The 20718-nt window shown below is 41.4% G+C and overlaps 1 protein-coding gene across 4 annotated transcripts in view; it reads left to right on the top strand.

The window, feature by feature from the left end:
* The window catches only part of LOC309397464 (uncharacterized protein), a 169489-nt gene that overhangs the window by 95542 nt on the left and 53229 nt on the right, over window positions 1–20718 (top strand). For all 4 annotated transcript variants that reach the window (XR_014176262.1, XR_014176263.1, XM_081963504.1 and 1 more), the window contains exon 3: window positions 17567–17647. Coding sequence is in view for 2 of the 4 variants with exons in the window: in XM_081963504.1 (XP_081819630.1) it covers window positions 17640–17647 (8 nt within the window). In the remaining 2 variants the exon portion in view is untranslated. The remainder of the gene's footprint in view (window positions 1–17566; window positions 17648–20718) is intronic.

The following is a 20718-nucleotide window of genomic DNA, read 5'->3' as shown; positions in this document are numbered from 1 at the left end:
ACTCTACCCTACCCTATTCTATTCTATTCTATTCTAATCTATTCTACGCTTCTTCTCTTGTCTTCTCTTCTCTTCTCCTCTTCGCTTCACCTTTACCTGTGATCCGTAGGCCCTCTTCAATTCAGTCCCAAGAGAAGACATGCAAAAATTCCTCCCATTGGCCGTTTTCAGTACAGATCCCATTTTCACTGTTAAGGAGAGTCCTGATCCTGCAAAATTCCTGGAGAACCTCCTCTAATCTCTCAGAAATTTCAGAGAAATTTTAAAGAAGATCTCAAATAGACATTTGAACTTGGGTTTGGTTTACAGCCCAGGGACGGTGACGAAAGCATATTTGGGAGGTCAGACAGATGGACAGAATTTTATTTTGGTCAATGATGATTAAAAATACAATTCATAACATGAAGCACACCAAACTATCCCCTTAAGATCTGGGAGGGTCTCAAAGAAAGGAACCTCTAGATGGTTTGTCTGTTCACAATCCTCATGCACAATGAAGTTCTTTTTGCATAAAATAACAACAGGCCAGGATCCAAGGAATTGGGCACTAGTTCTGTCTTCCCAAGAGAAGGTTTATGTTTTTGGGACAATAGTTTCCTTAATCAGAGACCAGAGCATGAGGAAATTCAAGAGGAGCGATTAAAGGACGTGTGCATTATGCAGATATGAAAATGCCTTGCTCAAAGACATAAATGAATATTTTAGTGGAAGTAGAAACAAGCTTAAAATTGTTCTTTAGATCCTGGCCCATTTCCCTGGGACTGCACATTAGGCACCCTAAACTGAATTTAAAATACTGAATATTCATCTAGGAACTGACACCACAATTTGCAGCTGGGGGTGGAAAGAGACAAATGGGGATGGGTTTGGTTTTTTTGCAACACTCTGAAAGTGCTTCTTTCTTGGGTTTTTGAAAGGTTCTTAGCCTCAGGTTCGTATTGCTCAGTGAATGAATTTTTATATATTGCATTTTATATATTGATTGTCATATTTACACAACTAAAGTTGTTTCACAGTTTTAAGGTTGGTTGTAATAAAGAGAGGGAAAATGCCAACCCGAGGCAATATTCCTTTGAATATCACATATTCAAATGTCTCTACAGTTAAAGTAAAGATTATATTGTATTTAACCAGGTAGACAAACATTTGAGGAAGGAAGCTAGTGATCTGTGTCTAGTTGTACTACATGGTTTGTGAATGAAATATATTGAGAACCACTTTGGTCTAGTGGTTAAGGCATCAGGCTAGAAACTGGGAGACAGTGAGTTCTAGTTCTTCCCTAAGCCTGAAAGCCAGCTGGGTGACTTTGGACCATCACTAGGAGAGTGTGAGTTCTAGTCCTGCCTTAGGCATGAAAGTCAGCTAGGTGACTTTGGACCAACCACCAGGAGATGGTGAGTTCTAGTCCTACCTTAGACAAGAAAGATGGGCTGGGTGACCTTTGGCCAGTCACTCACTCTCCCAGCCCTAGGAAGGAAGCAATGGGAAAGCACAAAAATATGTCTTTCTAAATGTATTTTCCACATTTTTTTCACACAAGTCTTCACAAAATGCACATTTTACAATGGTATGTGCTTTAAGTATGGAAGCTCTTGAATACACACAGACACACACACACCCATATATTAATCTGGTAAATGCAAAGTCAGTTTACATCTACATTTGTGAATACTGAATTCTTCAAGCATCTCTGCAGGAACTTTTATGGCAATTAGGAGCTCTCTGGCAGGGACCGAGAAGCTGAGATGGAATTAATTCCCAGGAAATCCTACTTTTGACAAATCTCATGTAGGGGGTTGCCCAGAGCTCTGAAAGGACGGAATCCACACAACAGATCAAATGAAGTGTCCTCACGAAGTTTTTGAAAACCAACTAGGACACGTGACCTGCCCTGACTCCATCTTGTCTGTCTGTCACTCGCCCATCTCCTTCGCTTCTTCCTTGTGCCACGCAAGGTTGACAACATGACAGTCGCAGCCTGTGTGAAGCTGAGACGTCCCATGTTGGGCCCGACACCGGCTTTGATGGCACTTTGCCCCAGGCATTTTGTCATCCAACCTACTGGCTTCGTAATCTGGAATGAAAGCATTCTGCATCCCCGTCCTGACTCCAAAACTTTATTCGTGGGCTGATACTATTAAATTTTACAATCACCATTGGGAAATGAATCAAAGCTCCTAATAAGCCAATGAACACGGCCTTGTCAGCTTAATTCTTCTGGCTGTGTTTCCTTTGTCACTTCATCGTTCCCCTCACCCCTTGTTGTTTCTACTAATTTGGCTTTGTCTCATTCAAAGATTAAAATGGGCTACTGTGCACCACTTTTGTCTTCATTTGGAAGAAAATAATATAGACAGGGGATCTGCATTTCTCTTTGCTCAGCTGTTATTCATTTATTTACCCATCCATTCATTTCTTTTTACACTTCCTTCCCCCTCTCCCTCCCTCCCTGTGTTCCTCCTTCTCTCTCTCTCTGTTCCTTCCTTCCTTCCCTCCCTTCTTATCTTCCTTCCTTCCCTCCCACCCTTATCTTTCTCTTATTGTTATAAAGATTTCTTTATTTCTCAAGGAAAGAATATTAATCGCTTTCCCCTTTTCCCTTCCATTGGGAAGTCTTAGAAGTTACACTGCTGAATTTTGTTTAGAACTTTGAAAGCAAATTAAAGTGAGGAAATGGATTATAGACTTTATTTTAAGGGATTGATTTTACTTTCTCTCTGTTCTCATATCAAAGATAAAAGCAGAAGCGATGGAATCATGTTCAGGTAATGAGATTTCATATGAAAAAGAATAAATTAAGGGTAGGAAGCCGTCAATGGGATGAATAGGAGGAGCCATTGCTGGCTTACTAAATTGGGAAATGCAGGGAGCTCATAGGATGAATCTCCTAAAAATCAGGAGTTATTACACATTAAATCCAAACCTCAGAGGAAGGAGAAGAAGGACAATTAGTTAACTTCCTGGTTGCCACCAGTAATTGGAACAGTACGATTTTGAGAGATGTTGATTTAAAAAAGGAAACTAAAATGGAGCATTCCAAAAACCGAGTCTTTAAAAACAAAACTAAACAATCCGAAATACTCAGGATTAATTGACTACCTGACTAAATCAATGAAAGGAATTACCCATTACTAAAAATAAATAGGAAAAGACACATCCAACATTGCTTATTTTCCAAATAGCAAATAGCTTCCCCTTTGGAATATGTCACCCGCAGTGCCAAAATCACCAACAAACAACAACAATCCTTGTTCACAAAGCATGCTTAATTCTTTTACTCAATTAACCCAGTTTCTGGCTTCATAATAAGCAGCCAACTGTGGTTTTTTTTTTTGGGGGGGGGGGAAGGAAACCAAGCCAAATTGGCCTGGATTCATGCAAGATGGGAAGCCACCAGAAGAAAACCAAAGGTCAAAAGGAGGCCAGGATAACCAAGCATCGAAGCTACCACAAAGGCAAACCGTAGACCAGATAGAGTAGGGGTGTCAAACTTGATTTCATTGAGGGCTGCATCAGGGTTGTGTTTGAGCTCGGGAGGGAGGGGCATGGCCAGGGTGGGTGTGGCCAGCTTGACGTCACTCATGTCATCAGTGCAGGAGATGGCTTCTGCCAGCAAAAACGGGGTCCGTTTTCAGCTGCGACGGCCTCCTGCAATCCTCAGCTAGTAAAAATGGAGCCCACATGCAGTCTTCCTGAGCTCCATTTTCCCTGGCAGAGGCACCATGGGACAGTCCTTCACTGTTTCCAGGGTGGTCCCATGGGCCAGATCTAAGCATGGGCCGAATCCAGCCCCTGGGCCTTGAGCTAAAACATATAAAAACGGTTGCAGGAACTGGGTATGTCTAGTCTGATGATGAAAAGAAGAACTGGGGTGACATGATAGCCGTGTTCCAATATCTCAGGGGTTGCCACAAAGAAGAGGGAGTCAAACTATTCTCCAAAGCATCTGAAGGCAGGAGAAGAAGCAATGGGTGAAAATTAAATAAGGAGAGAAGCAACTTAGAACTAAGGAGACATTTCCTGACAGTTAGAACAATTAATCAATGGAACCTCCAGAAGTTGTAAATACTTCAACACTGGAGGTTTGTAAGAAGATGTTGGATAACCACTTGTCTGAAGCGATGTAGGGTTTCCTGCTTAAGCAGGGGGTTGGACTAGAAGACCTCCAAGGTCCTTTCCAACTCTATTATTCTAGTCTAGTCTAGCCTAGCCTAGTCTGTTCTTTGCTGATTCTATTCTATTCTTATTTCTATTCTATGCTTTATCCTATCCTATTCTAATCCCTATTCTATCCTATCCTGTCCTGCCCTATCCTATTCCAATCTAATATTCTATTCTATTCTATTCTATTCTAAATAGTTTGACACCCCTGAGATAGAGCTTCCTACATGAACTCAACCAAAGTGTTATCAAAGGAGACATGCAGGGAGGGATATGGATGGTGGCCTAAATAGTATTTCTTCAGCATTTTTAGGTGGAACAACTTCCTGATGTGTTGAACTTCTGTCCCCAATATTCCCTAGACAGCAAGGCATTACTTATGATCCTGGAAGTTGAAGTTTCCGTATTTCCATAACTTTGGGAAAGGCTGAGATGGGTGAGCCCTTTCAGCAATAGCACTTGATTGAACTTGTAGCAGTTTGCACTTCTGTGTCTAATGCATTAACAACCACACAGACACACCCGCAAATGTCTGTCTTTAGAAAACTCTTCTGGTTTTGCTTTTGGCTTTCTTACACTCTCTTTGGCTTTAAAAATGGTAGAAGGCAGTCATTTAAAGAAAAGGAAAGAGGGATGTTTGTTTGTTTTAAAAAGGCATTTTTCTTTGATGGATGTTATGTCGTCATTTGATGGTGTGACATTTTTCTTTAATGGCATATCTCCCCCCCCCCTCTCTCCTATCTATCTATCTATCTATCTATCTATCTATCTATCTATCTATCATCTATCATCTATCATCTATCATCTATCATCTATCATCTATCATCTATCATCTATCATCTATCATCTATCTATCTATCATCTATCATCTATCTATCTATCTATCTATCTATCTATCTATCTATCTATCTATCTATCATCTATCATCTATCATCTATCATCTATCATCTATCATCTATCTATCATCTATCATCTATCATCTATCTATCTATCTATCTATCTATCTATCTATCTATCTATCTATCTATCTATCTATCTATCTATCTATCTTGTGTGTTTGTGTATGCGCACATCAGCTATATTTCTGAAGCCCAGGACCGGAGTTGTAAGTTCCCTCAACACTGCTATGTACATCAGCTGGTGCTATTTGATCATTAATTTATCACAGTTCTAGCAGTTTGTTTGACAGGTGATCGCGCTTTCATCTAATGGCTACACAGCAAGCACATGGGATGCTAAGGCGGGGATGCCACGGCTTAGGTTTAGTATTCAGCCAACTGCCATCACTTTTGTGGGTCCCGGTTGAATTCCTGAAATCACAGTAATGGGGTGGAACTTTTCCAAAAGGCAAGTGCCAATTTAGCTTGACTCCTTCCTTCCTTCCTTCCTTCCTTCCTTCCTTCCTTCCTTCCTTCCTTCCTTCCTTCCTTTCTTTCTCTTCCCTCCCTTCTTATCTTCCTTCCTTCCCTCCCACCCTTATCTTTCTTCCTTCCTTCCTTCTTTCTTTCTGTCTGTCTCTGTCTTTCTGTCTCCCTCCCTTCCTCTCGCCTTCTTTCCTTTCCTCCCTCCCTCCCTTCTTATCTTCCTCACCTCCCTCACTCCTTTATCTTTTCTTTCTTTCTTTTTCTTTCTTTCTTTCTTCTATTTTCCTTTCATCTTTTTTTCTCCTCCCTCCCTTCCTTCCCTCTCTCTAAGTTCCTTCGTTCTTTCTGCTTCCTTCCTTCCTCCCTCCCTTCCTTTTTGATTGCCCAATCAAATCACTCAATCAATAAAAATAAATAAATTAGCTATATCATCCTGGTACAGCCTGCAGACATGCTACAGAATTGAGGAAGTATTTTCCCCTTCCCCAAAACTATTCCACTAATGATAAGTAATCAGAATTATCTAGACGACTTCCATTCTCAGAGGCTTACGCCTTACGCCTTTTTCTAAATTTGAAAAAGCAAAAAGAATTAAGTAGTAATGATGGATTCTGACCTAGGCACATTCAACTGCTATTCAGGCATATGATGATGAGGATGATGATGATGAGGAGGAGGAGGAGGAGGAGGAGGAGGATTCCACACCACTGGTTCACATCATTGTCTCCTATCCTGCAAGTCATTTCTTTACCGAGAAAGAGGCAATAGGGAGAAGATGGTCTAATTTTCCGAGGAATGACAGTGAACAGAAGCACTTTTGGCATCCATGTTCAAAGATGCTCCTCTAGTACAATGCCAAAAAGCTCTTTTGCACATCAGGGAACTTGATGTTGCCACTAACCATCTGTCTGCCTGCATTACTGGAGTAGTAACTAAATAGAGCCATACGTACTGATTGCAGTTATCCAAGGGAGCCTTGAAAATCTACTGTCAGAGCTAATCCTGGCAGAATCAGACTTGGCAGCCTTTCTGAGAAGTTAATTCTACCTGAAATTCTCAATACACTCTCTAGCCAGACAGCAATTCTTGATGTTTCCATCTTCCACACCTAAGTCAGGTCCTAATCAAACAATCAATCTTTATTACGGTCAAGGATTAGTGCCAGATCCTAATCAATATCAGGGTCTTCTCAGCTATGGTGCCTTGCTTGGAAAATGCCCTTTCCAACCAGTTTTGCCTTATTCCAATTTTTGTACTAGATGGAGATTTTTAATTTTACCTAGGACTCTGTGTGTGTCTGTGTTTGTGACACTGTGTGTATGTATGTGTTGATGTTCTTTTGGGTTCTGCAGGCTACCCTGCAAATCACACTGATGATGTGATCACACTGATGCTGTGGATGTAGGTTATGGGGGTTAGAAAACCTATGATCCTCTAAGTCAAGGAACTCCTAATTTAACAACTTTAAGATTTGTGCACTTCCAGAATTCCTCAGCCAGCCATGGAATTTCAGGAGTTGAGGTCCACAAGTCTTAAAGTTGCCAAGTTAAGAGATTCCTGATCTAGAGGATCATAGGTTTTCTAGCCACCATAACCTACACCCTGACTATATCATCAATGTGATTTGAAGGATAGCCTGCAGAATCCAGAAGAACATCAACACATACACACAGTGACACAAACACAGACACACACAGAATCCTAGATAAAATCACACATCTCCATCTAGTACAAAAATTGGAATAAGGGTTGGCAAAAACGGTTGGAAAGGTCATTTTGCAAACAAGGCACCACAGCTGAGAAGACCATGACCTCCTTCTCTAGATTCACCGCCCCGAGTCCCTTTTGGGAGAGGGGGCGGTCTAGAAATATGAAATAAAGTAAAGTAAAGTAGATCAATGTTTCTTAAATTTGGCAACCTCAAGATGTGTAGACTTCAATTCCCAGAATTCTCCAGCCAGAATTTAAGACCTTATAATAATTCAAAGGCAGGAGTTGTTGTTTGTTGCGAAGTCGTGTCCAACCCATCATGACCCCATGGATAATGTTCTTCCAGGCCTTCCTGTCCTCTATCATCCTCTGGAGTCCATTTAAACTCATGCCTACTGCTTTGGTGACTCCATCCAGCCACCTTGTTCTCTGTCGTCCGCTTCTTCTTTTGCCTTCCATTGTTCCCAGCATTAGGCTCTTCTCCAGGGAATCCTTCATCCTTCTCGTTAGGTGGCCAAAGTATTGGAGTTTCCTCTTCAGGATCTGGCCTTCTAAAGAGAAGTCAGGGTTGATCTCCTCTAGGACTGACGAGTTTGATCACCTTGCAGTCCAAGGGACTCGCAGGAGTCTTCTCCAACACCAGAGTTTAAAGGTCTCCGTTCTTTGTCACTCAGCCTTTCTTATTGTCCAACTTTCACAGCCATCCATTGCAACTGGGAAAACCAAAACTTGGCAGGAGAGTGTCCTGTAAAAATGTTCTTTTGGACTTGCTTCCTGTAAACTCATGGCATTGGGTCACCTAAGATTAGCCAACTGGTCAACAACAAGTCCCAAGTCTATGTGGTTTTGCTTAATATCGTGCCTTTCACATCTAGATAATATATGTTCCTCCTTTAATGGAAAAAAGACTCTATAGGGTTAACAAGATTTGGGTTAGAGCTGCCTAGGCTTCAGACATTCCAAACGTCTCATGGTCCTTATCACTTCCAGGGGGAGATAAAGTCCAGGAGACTCTCGCAGTGTTAAAGACACACATTTGACAGAGTGAAGGGCTAAACAGGAAGCAGGTATGTTGGGTTTGCCCCCTTGTAAAATTACCCCCTCCTTTTGGCTGCTGAGTGGCAGACAGATCCATCTCTTCAGCACTTCCACCTCTGCATTAACCCTGAAAAGATTGCAGGGCATTTCAAGTGTGCAATGGAGTATCGTAAGCACAAGTCAGAGGGTGCAGGTTAACCTTTCCAGTGGTTGCCACTTATGCTAGTCTCCGCTTGCATTCTGTTCGGATTGGAACTGAAACGGGGGGGGGGGGGGAGACAATTTCTGCAAAAGAGGATGCTGAAGGATTTCTTCTTGTTGTTGTTTTGGTTCATGTTTTTTAGTAAGAAAACTGAACCCGGTCATAAAATTGTGCGGTAAAGCAAAGTGAACTCGCGATGAAAACCGGTAAACAAAGAAACCCAAGCAAAACTTGGCATGCGCAGACATGCATTCATGTTCCCTACGTGTCCCACAAGGTGGGAAAACATAAAACAGGAGATGAACTTGCATTGGGCATTTATTCAACATCACCAATATGATGAGGTCCATTGGGTCATCGATATATATACATTTAAAAATGAATTATTGTAAGAGGGAACAGTCTCTTGGTCTGAGGAAGAATGATCCAGAGAAGCAGCTGTTGACACAAATTGTGTTTACATATGCTATAATGACAATAGCACACTTTAGTCAAGAACAATGTTGTCCTAATCCCCTTCCTCCCTCCCTCTCTCCCTCCCTCCCTTCCCCTTCCTTCCTCCCTCCCTCCCTCCCTTCTTCCCTCTCTTCCTTCCTCCCTTCCTTCCTCCACCCCTTTCTTCAATTCTTCTTCTGTCCTCCCTATTTCTCACCCTCCCTTTCTTCTCTCCCTTCCTTCCTCCCTCCCTTCTTCAATTATCCTTCCTTCCTATCTCCCTCCCTTCCTTCCATTCTCCTTCCTTCCTCCCTATCTCCCTCCCTCCCTTTCTTCTCTCCCACCCTCCTTCCATTCTCCTTCCTTCCTCCCTATCTCCCTCCCTCCATTTCTTCTCTCCCACCCTCCTTCCATTCTCCTTCCTTCCTCCCTATCTCCCTCCCTCCCTTTCTTCTCTCCCACCCTCCTTCCTGGTGTATCGGAAATCCTGATTCTTCTCAAGATTGAGAGAATGTCCCAAGGGAGCCCCTAGAAGCCCTAAAAGCAGAGCCTCTCTACCCACATCAATTCTATCCCCATTTTCATTCCAGTTCCATACAACCACATGGCTGGACAAAAAATGGACTTCCTCCCAAAACCTCCTGTGATGAGCCTTCACCGTGATGCCCCTCAACAGCCTTGTCACCACATGTTGAACTAGCGAGTCTTGGCCCGTAGTCTTCCCTTGGAAGATCTCCTTGCCAATTACTGGACAATCGAAACATCCAAATTGTGCAGGTTTTTGGGCTTCTTGTGACACCAAAAGTTAGGAAGCAGAAAGAAAACGAACGGGATTATGAATACATTCCTCCTCCCCCCCCCAAAAAAAATACCTAGCACTACAAACGGCTTCTAGCCATCCAAAATGATCTCTGATCAAGGCTGAAATTGATATATAAAAATGTATTCCGCTCTAACTTGCCAGTTCAGCTACCATGCTGGTTCCTTGTTTCAGCCTTTTGAAGTTCAGCCAGTAGTTGCTGAATAGCTGATTATTGCTCAGAAAAAATGATCCTACAGGATCAAGGTAAGTGTGTGTATGTGTGTGTGTGTCCCCAAAAAAATCAAAAAGAAAACCACTTCTAAAACTTAGGACGAAAGAAAGCAGAGGCGTCAGGGAAATAAAGAGAAGAAATAATCATGACATTCTTGTCGACATTATGCTCTATTGTTCCCAGAAAATAAACGGCCTTCATGCCACACTGTTTATCAAAAATATATAATGGAGATCCACACAAATAGCTGAAAGGAATGAAAGTTGGAGATATAGAAGAGGCAAGGAAGAGCTTGAAAAAGGCAGCATACCAGATCACCTTTGCTAAATCAAGCAAGAACACTCGTTTGTCTTCTAGAAGTTTATGAACACACAGACCTGCAGGAGAAGCCGTGATAGCACCCCATAAATCATAGCATCCTTGATGTCATTTTCACAATGGGGTCACGAGGTTTCCTTGGCCCTAGGCAACTGAAGATATCAAGGACCCATAATCCTCCTCCTCTTCACAAACCCCATTCCCTTCTAGCACTGATGATGTTACCTAGTTGGGACATGCAACATTTGCAAGAAAACAACCGAGCTCTGAGAGTATCAAGGACCCATAGTCATTGTCCTCCTCCTCCTCTTCTTTACTGCAAATGCTAGTCCCTTATAATGTTACCTAGTTGGGTCATGAAACATCTACAAGAAAAACAACCAACCTCGGAGAGCCTCATGGACAGCTCAGTTCAACCCTGAGCTGCAAATATTCTCTACTTTTGGTAATGATAACTTTGTTGAGAAGTTAGGTTGTGTTTCTGCAAAGGATAACCTCGTTCATTGCTTGGCATCTTGGGCCCTGCTTCAGGAATACGAATCAAGGACATTCTGCTCTGTCCTGCTTTCCAGGACAGATGCTTGTATCAAAACCAACGAGCTGTTTTTAACTTGTTCCGTTGTTCCTGCTAGGTTATTTTGCTCTGATTTGGAGACTTACAGTCTCTTTCTCTCTCTCTCTGTAATGAGGAAGATCGTTTCAGTAACCACCTCTGTTTACAACTAATTACAAGTTTTGAACTCTGAAAAGAAATCCTCCTCAGAGTTGATGCTGTCCTCCATGAATAGACAAGACTTCCTTGAAAAAGGAAGTCGGAAAATAAAGTTACATTTAAAAAAAAAAGAGAAGAAAGTACCCAAAGGAAACTTTGTGGCTGTTCTTTGCACAATGCGTAAACAGCAAGCTTTTCCCATGTAATACACTATGAATATACTGTGCAAAACTCTAAAATAAACATGTCCTTAAAAACTTACACCAAGAAAACTGCAGCTACTTATGTCAACTTACTTTTATTGCTAAAACTGTGGGACACTTTTTTTTAAAGTGTACTTATTTATTTTGGAGAGGTGCCTTTCAATTATACCGTTCCAAGTTAGCTGACCTCTTACCAGTTCCCATTCCACTAAGGTTTATTTTTATATAAAAGGGGGATGCAATATTTCAGCTGTTATTCAGCTCCATGAAATGCTGTCTGTGGCAAAACTCTATGGGGTCCTTGATGTTTTAATAAACACCGTGATACATAATAAACAATAAACACTGTTTATTGCTTTTATCTGTTCACAAACAGCAGTGTAGTGGCCCAGTGGTGAAGACTGGTTGAGGGTTCAATCCTAGGTAGCAGTAGATATTTATCTCCTAGGAGGGGGGAAATATCTGCTGTGAACCCTGTCTAGGCATCAGGAAGGGCATCCGGCCAGTAAATGCTCAGCTCCATCCAGTCACCCCAACTCTATCCCAAATTAAGGGATTACAGGATCTTAAAAGGAAAGTTTTGAGCAGTGTAGTAGTAGCTCTGGAGGTTGTGAGTTTGATCCTAGGCAGTGGCAGATGTTTCTCTCTCTGGGTGCAATGAGTAGTTGTCTGCTACAAACTCTGTGTAGGCATCAGGAAGGGCATCTGACCAGTAAATGCTCAAGCTTCATTAGTCACCCTGACTCTACCCTGATGCAAGGCCTTACAAGGTCATTAAAAAAATATTATCTGTTCACAACAATGTGAAGAAACAGCTGACAGTCCTTTGACTGGTGTTGGCCATCTACCCATCCAGTTTTCTCCAAGAACCTGAGATGTTGTAATGTATTGATGGCGTATGTGTGTGGATCCACACGAATGTGGCCTTTTGCAATTGACTGATTGCAAAATTTTGACAATTCTCTAAGTGCCTGTAAGTGTCTTTTGGGGTATGGCACTCAGTGTTCCAATAACCACTGGGAGCATTGCAGTTGGCTTATGCCAGAATCTTTTAATTTTCAAATCTTGATGCTTTTTGATCTTCTCCAATCCTTTGTCTTCTGTTCTACTAATATTATTATTATGGTTTGTGTTGTCAGACAGATATTAAGACTGGATTTGGCATTTCTGTCCACCTATCAAATCTTTCACAAGTATTTGGGATAGATAGATGTTGTTTAATGGTGTTAAAGGCTTTGTTGCAAAATGAAAGCTGTTCCAAGTCAAGCTGCCTTTTGCAATTGACCAATAATTATTTTGTCAATGTCAATGGTGTTCGAGTGATGCTCCAAGTTGTTTAGATTTAAAGATACAGAATACAGAACGACAGAGCTGGAAGGGACCTTGGAGGTCTCCTAGTCCAACCCCCTGCTCAAGCAGGAGACCATAGGGTTTCCTGCTTGAGCAGTGGGGGGGGGGGGGTTGGACTAGAAGACCTCCAAGGTTCCTTCCAACTCTGTTGTCCTGTTATTCATTCTGGACAAATGGTTGTCCAGTCTTGAAAAACCCCAGGAGGGATGGAGCACCCCCAACTCCTATTCCATTGATGAATGGTTCTCACTGTCAGAAAATCCCTTGGTTTCTCCTTGACAAAAATACAAATTTTGCAAGGGAAAGATGCCTCCCGATAATTGGTACAGAACAATGCTTCAAATGTCCACTCCTGGGGCAGGTAAAGAAAAGCTTGGTTTTCTGTGCGTTGATAATTACGGTCTCGGTGGGTGCCAAGAAGCCGCTGGATCAAGTTCCAATCCTACATCACAAAGTTGTGCGTAACAAAACAAACATCCTTCAGAGGGATAACTTCATCTCAGTGTGTCAGACCTGCCTCCACCCAGCACTTAGCCTGCCGACAAATGAATGTTTTCTGCTTTCTCAAGTTTACATAAATAGCTGCAAATTCCTATAATTAACTAGGGGGGAAAGAAATAAAAAAACACCCCTTCCCTGGGATTCAAACAAAGACGTTGTTTGTTTATCGTGCATGTTGGCTTCCCTGCCTGCAAGATTGGTGTCAACTGATGTTTTCTCTTCTAGGTTAAACAAAGCAGAAATGTCCCAGAATGCATTGCTGCCAGAGACCTAACAGACAGCCGCTAAAGGAGGCGGGCAACTTATCACAATATTCTGCATTTTAAATGCTCGTTTCTCTCTCGCTTCCTCTCTCTTCCTCTCTTCTTTTCATTGAGATGATTGACTCCTCCAACCTGCAGAAGTAGTGAATCATGCAGGCTGACACCAAAATAACGTCTGGCAGGTAAAGAGGCTGAGGAGATAACAAAACAGTCATACCTCAACACATTTTATGTGCTGTAGCAGGCGGCAAATACTGATTAATAAAAGCTCAATGTGAGGGAGCTTGGCTTTGCCACAATGAGGCACTTTGAAAGAGAGAGACAGAGACACAGAGAGAGAGACAGTGAGAGATAGACAGAGACAGAGAGACAGACAGAGAGAGACAGAGACAGAGAGACACACTGAGAGACACACAGAGAGAGAGAGAGAGAGAGAGAGAGACAGACAGACAGACAGACAGAGAGAGAGAGAGAAAGAGAGAGAGATACAGAGAGAAAGAGAGAGACAGACAGACAGACAGAATTCTGAGGAAGCAACAGAGCCATTTCCCTAGACAAGGCACTTCCTGTTGCCTTGATGACTTGAATCAGCGATTTCAAAAAGGTTTCCACACATACAGGTAGTCTTCGACTTATAAGGGTGCATTTAGTAACCGTTCAAAGTCACAGTGGCACTGAAAAAAGCAACCTATGACCATTTTTCACACAACCGCTGTAGTTTCCTCATAATGACATGATCAAAATTCAGACGCTTGTCAACAAACTCATATTTATGATGACTGCAGTGTTGTGGGGTTATATGATCCCATTTTGCAACCTTCTGACAAGTAAAGTCAATGGGGAAGCTCGATTCCCTTAACCAATGTGTAACTAACTTAACAACTTCAGTATTTCACTTAACAATTGTGACAAGTAAACTTGTCAAATGGGGCAAAACTCACCTGACCACTGTCTCACTTAGCAACAGAGGTTTTGTTCTTAGTTACAGACATAAACCCAGGACCTCCTGTACTCATGAGCTGTAGACAGAAGCATCATTGTCTTCAATCTATTGCAACTTCCGGAGAAGGATTTAAAAGGTTTTTTTTTCAGAATGGCAGGAGAGTCACATTACAGAAATCGCTATTGGTGGTAGCTTCATCTACCCCCTCCAGCAATAAAGAGACACGATTGAGAGAGTTTTAACAAACTGCATCACTCTTGGGTTTGGTGGCAGTAGCGCCTCAGATAGAAAGTCCCTACAGAGAGTGCTGAGGACAGCCGAGAAGATTATAAGAAGCTCACTTCCTGTTATTCAAGATACTGCTTATAAGCACTATGTGCTTAGAGATCAAAACATTTAATAGGAGAGTTGATAGACATAATTCTTTCAAATTGTACTGTCCAAGCAGACTTTGAAGGCATGAAAATTTAGGTCCCATTTTCCCTTCAGAGAAGGTGATTGGCTACAGTTTAAAACTTGCAAAACACTAAGAAGAAACACTTCTTCCAGTCACCCAAAGTGTACTGCTGCCTTATATTTGTCCACGCTGGCCTTAGGCCAAAGCTTTGATGTCTTTTTCTGCAATCCGTTCACCAAAAAAAGAACACAGGTTAATTCAAAACGTTATTGGAGAGCAAGCTTTGTACTTTCTTACCCCTCTTTCATAATATTTTGGGCTGTGATATTTTTAATCTGACTTCCTCCTTGTTCTATATTCTGCTACTCTTCAGTACCTAAATAAAGCAAACAACCAAAAAAAAAGGCTAGGTGATCTGTACTTAAATTTAAAGGGGGATGAAATTAGAAACAGCCACTTAGGCAAAGTAGTACCATTAACCAAAGGGGCGCTATTTATACCCAAAGCATATAGGTTTTGCGCAAAAGTGGTTCTGCAATTATTTTTTCTATTTTCAACTGTATAGTCAGCAAATCCAACAGGCAATAAAATTAAGGCAGCAGGAAATCTTCAAGTAATTATCTCTGGTCTGCTATCTATCCTTCCATCCTTCCTTCCTCCCTCCCTCCCTTTTTCTTTCTTTCTTTCTTTCTTTCTTTCTTCTTTCTTTCTTGACTTCCTTTCTCTCCTCCTTCCTTCCTTGTTTCTTTTGTTCTTTCCTCCCTCCCTTCTTTCCTTCCTTTCCTTCCTTTCTTCGTTCCAACAGAATTTACTCACTCACTCCTTTCTTTCTTTCCTTCCTTCCTTCCTTTTTTCGTTCCTTCCTTCCTTCTATTCTTCCCTCCTTCCTTTCAACAGCATTTCCTCCCTCCCCCTCCTCCCTCTTTCTCCTCTTCTCTTTTCTCTCTCTCTCTCTCCTCCTTCCTTCCTTCCTTCCACCCATCCAACAGCATTTCCTAAGGACTAACTACAACCCACCCTCTGGGGTCAGGACCAAATAACCAATGAAATAAAGATTTGCTTATTCTCAAAAAGCATCATGTAGCTGAAAGCTGATATCCTTGCTTCCAGCAAAGTTCTAAAACTCAAGTGGGTCTGGGACTCCGTGTGTTAGTCCTTAGGAGCCCATGCAAGTCCAACGACCTCTGATTGGATCACAATAGCTGGTAATAATGTAAAGCACTGTGTAAAGCACTGTGAAGCAGTATATAAGTCTAAATCCTACTGCTACTGCTATTGCTATTTGTGCATCTCACCTGCTCCTTTGTGAAACTATTCCCAGCTGTTTCTGTATGTGTGTGTGTGTGCACCCTTGCTCGCGTGTGCACATGGGCACATGAGTGTGTGCATGTATGGGGGGGCTGGTTTGGAGAGGTGGTTTTGTGTGCAATCCTTTGACCCCAACAAGGATAGAAATGGTGGCTCTACGTGCCGAGCCTATGTTGGTATTCCTTATTATTACCTCTCTCTTTTCAGCTGGCAAACGCCTGGAACAAGCAACCTTTTTCCATGGCGAGAAAAGCCTCTCCAACAAGCTATTAAAGCTAGAGAGAAATGGGAATAACATTTGGATAATTGGCTATAAATATACTTCCCTTGTTCTCACCCCAAAGTTGTGGCAACATTACAAGCCATGAAGGAATCATGTGTCAACTATTTGGTTCTATTGCAGAGTAAAATTTCAGTTCTTCCTGGTTGGCTGTGCCCTTCAAAACTTCTAATTTAATTTCCAGTTATTTGCCTCTGAGTAACCAATCTGTTTTATTTGGCATTCTCTCTTCCCAAACCCATTCCATTAAATTGAAAATGCCCCCACTGTGTCATAACCATTTCATTTATCCCTGTGAAACAAAAGCTGTTGTCGGTGATGCCAGAAAATGCACAGAGGTATTCATTATGACTTTGTCTTCTCTCCTAATATCATGCAAAACGAAATCCAGAGACACACAGACACAACTCCAGGACCTACAATTAAAACGATAGTAGGTATACAGGCAGTTGCCTCTGAGCAAGGATTTTAATAATAAATGAAAACAACAACAGCAAATCCTTACTTTGGAGCCTTGCAAAATATAGCATGAGAGATATACAATACTCCCAATGTATTACTCCGAGGCAGGAGAAAAGATGAAGTCTGGCAGCAAAACACGGGTGTAAATCAGGGCATCTCCAAAGCACTTTGCAATGTTGCTTTTCTCAGCTCTTTAATCTCCATAGAAAGGAGCCAAACAGAACTGGAAAAATGACATCTTAACAAGCGGATATTTCTTATTGATTTTTATCAAGCTCCAAAGACTTCTGTTTAACATGATGGTGCATAACAACCATTGCTGGCTTGTTGGTTGGTTGGTTTCGGAATGGGTTGAGGGACTGTTCGGTTTGCGTTGGGGTGGGTGTATGCCTTACTCTACATGTATATAAAAAGGTAAAAGTTCCTCTGGCACATATGTGCTATTCGTCCCCGACTCTAGGGATGGATAGATGGGTGGATGGATGGATGGATGGATGGGTGATTGATCAATAGATGGATGGATGGATGGATGGATGATAGATAGATAGATAGATAGATAGATAGATAGATAGATAGATAGATAGGTAGATAATGATAGATGATGGATGGATGGATAGATGGATGGATGGATGGATGGATAGACAGACAGACAGATGATAGATAGATAGATAGATAGATAGATAGATAGATAGATAGATAGATGATAGATGATAGATGATAGATAGATAGATAGATAGATAGATAGATGACAGACAGACAGACAGATTGATTGATTGATTGATTCTGCCCCAGAAATTATACCTGGGCTTAACCCAGAAGGAGTAAAAACTGAGAGGGGTGAAAATGCCATCGATCCTAAGAGCTCGCTTTGTTTCACTTTTCTAGTTTTCGAAGGAGAAGTGCCAGCACTTCAAATATCCAGGAAACCCTAGAATTGCTCCCAGTGGCATCAACTTAAATGAGATGGTGAGTGAGTTTGGCAATTGCGAAAATATTGAATAAATGTGCTTTCTAACATGGATTATGTCATGCGTTTGGAGACTCTTTAAATTAAGCAGTATTGACAGGTCTTCCCTCCTCTGTTCTTATAAATAAGTATTGAGGGAATCCTTGGGAAGATGGATGTTTGACAGGGGAGGCTTGCCACAGCCTCCTTCTTGCCATCTTGCAAATTATCCTTTTAAGCCAGAGTTGGCGTTCATGAATTGCTAGCACGTTTGACCCCTTCCTTTTTCTTAAAAAGCTCACCATTAAGATTGGGAACAAGCAGCCGACATGCGTAATGGTGGTGGATAACTAATTGCTCCCTTGAAAAACATCTTCTCCTTGAGGGACTCAGGTTCCAAAGCAGGTCAGAAGTCATACAGAAGCTCCTATCATTGAGAGTAAAATTTATCGAACCTAAAAATGACCATTTCTAGGAAATATGACAAGGTACCAGAGGGGGAAAGAAAACAAGAGCTTGGCTTTAAAGGTTTATTTCAGAAAATGGTCTAGGAGTTAAGATTGGGCCTTGTAGGCTACCAGGGGTGGCCTACTGGGGGTTTGCAGGGGTTCAGGAGAACCTCTAGCTAAGATTCTGTGCAGTTCAGAGAACCCCCAAATCCCACTCCATTTTCACATCAAAATGTCTTTCGTACCAAATTTGATGAGTTTCAAAGCAGGTTGATTATCAAGGTACCTCTGTAGTTTGTTATTTTACCACATGGGGAATCTGTGAATGGGTCAAAGTGTGCTATTCATTGGCCTAGGTTTTCATTTAGCCACATCTGGTGTTTTTTTTTAAATGGAGCCTTGTGAAATAGTGCTCTTCCTAGCATCGTATTACAGTGGCTCCAGGTTGTAAAATATCAATTTTGTCTCTATGTTTGGGTATGACTACATGCCTTTTAATAAGCATGTTTAAAAAGACAGCTTGGGGGAAAGAGGGAAGACATCCTAACTGGACCAGTGCTTAGCTCTAAAATTGAGGTTTCTGAAGCAATCAACCTGTCTCTACCTCTGAATATAAAACCCCAAGCTATGTATTTATAAAAGGAAACACTAAAGCATACACATTTATACTGGCTGGCTGTGTTTCTAAATAAATATACCCAAAAACAATGTTGAGGGCATTTTCAGCGTGGCATCAACCCAATAATTTGTATTTTCTAAGTTTCAGGACAGCTTTTCCTTCCCTTCCCTTCCCTTTCTCCTTTCCTTCCCTTTCTCCTTCTTCCCTTCCATTTCTCCTTCTTCCTTTCCTTCCCTCCCCCTCCCTTCCCTTCTTTTCCCCTTCCCTTCCTATTATTTTCATTCTAGATGGTTGTCTTTAAAAAACTATGGCTGAATTTGCTCTACTTCTACGCTCCCTATTCCTTTTTTCTTTTATGCTGTGTCATGAGACTCAGTCTTGAGAGCAAATGATTCTACAAGCAGATCCAAGAGAAAGATCTGAGCATCCTGTGTTAATGTGCCCCGCTAGACTTTTTTTTTTTTTTTTTACTTTTCAGTTCTGTCAAAGTCATCCCCCTTGGAGCGGAGTCTCAGATGATGTAAGAAAAGGAGAACATTTGATGTTCTCTGCAAATCTATTTTCTTTTTTGGCCTGCTGGGGTTGACTTTTCTCAGTTTTACCCTTGCAGTCCCTGGAAGGGTCTTGAAATTTCTCAGTCTCATTGACTTGGACATCTATGTCTGAGTGAGTTACGCTCTTCGTACCACTGAATTTGAACCTTGATTGCATTCCTTCAACTTCACTCAGAAAATTCCAGTGGCTTTCAGGAATGTAGGCATGGTAAAGCTGTCCTTGAGGATTCATTGATTCACTGAAGTCTGGCTAATAACATTTACCCCTCCTCCTCCTCCTCCTCCAACTACTGTGCAGCATTGGGGTATTAAGTATAGCAGCTTTTGTTGAGCATCAAGCAGAAAGGAGGGGTTTTTTAGATGCATTATGACAGTTCAGAGAGAAAGAAACTGGCTAGAAGACATCAGCCTTTCTAATTCGATCTTGTTAATCTAAACATTTTGAAAATGCTGGTGGTTAAAGTTGGAGAATATTGAATGATACGCTTTTCATTCATCATGTGTTAAAAAAAATCACTTGATGTTTTCCAAAAGAAGCTTCCAATTTTATTCCCAGGTAGCTTGAACATTTCTTTTACATTTCTCTTTAACTTACCTGACTCTTAGATATGTTGGAGTGGGCTACTGCTGGTATTGTGTCTAAATGGCAAAAGGGTGATTAGAGTTTTGGGCAGTATCAGGGAGTTACAACTATAAAGGAAGATAGAAATAGACTAGGGATGCAGTGGCTCAATAGCTTAGATGCTGAGTTTGTTGGTCAGACAGGTTGGCAGTTTGGCAATTCAAATCCCTACTGCTGCATAACGGAGTGAGCTCCCATGACTTGTCCCAGCTTCTGCCAACCTAGCAGATTGAAAGCATGTAAAAATGCAAGTAGAAAATAGGGACCACCTTTGGTAGGAAGGCAACAACATTCTATGCATCTTCGGCATATAGTAATGCTGGCCACGTGACCATGGAAATGTCTTCGGACAGCGCTGGCTCTTTGGCTTTGAAACAGAGATGAGCACTGCCCCCTTTACCTTTTTATATATAAACTAAGAGCCCAGGTGAAGTTGAAATAGATTTTGAAATTAATTGAAAGAATCCTTCCCATGGGAAATGGATGGTGTTTTGATTTGATAGATAGATGATAGATGATAGATAGATAGATAGATAGATGATAGATAGATAGATAGATAGATAGATAGATAGATAGATAGATAGATAGGCAGGCAGGCAGACAGACAGACATACTTTACAGGTTGGTCAGTAGAGGGAGCAAGAAGGATATAAATATTACAATTAAAGGAGAAGAATGCCTATTCGACTTGTTAATTCAGAATACTTATAGTAAAGTAATTTAACATTAACATAAATATACTGAAGGATATTTGTGAACAATGGACCCAGAAGATAATTAAATTAATTAAAAATGTCTCCCAACATAGACCAATTGTGTGTGGATGGTGTTATGGAACAAGTTGTAA

The sequence above is a fragment of the Natrix helvetica genome (assembly GCF_964273705.1).
Source record: "Natrix helvetica genome assembly, chromosome: 10".
NCBI classification, from domain to species: Eukaryota; Metazoa; Chordata; class Lepidosauria; order Squamata; family Natricidae; genus Natrix; species Natrix helvetica.
This window is presented reverse-complemented; position numbering and strand designations above follow the sequence as displayed.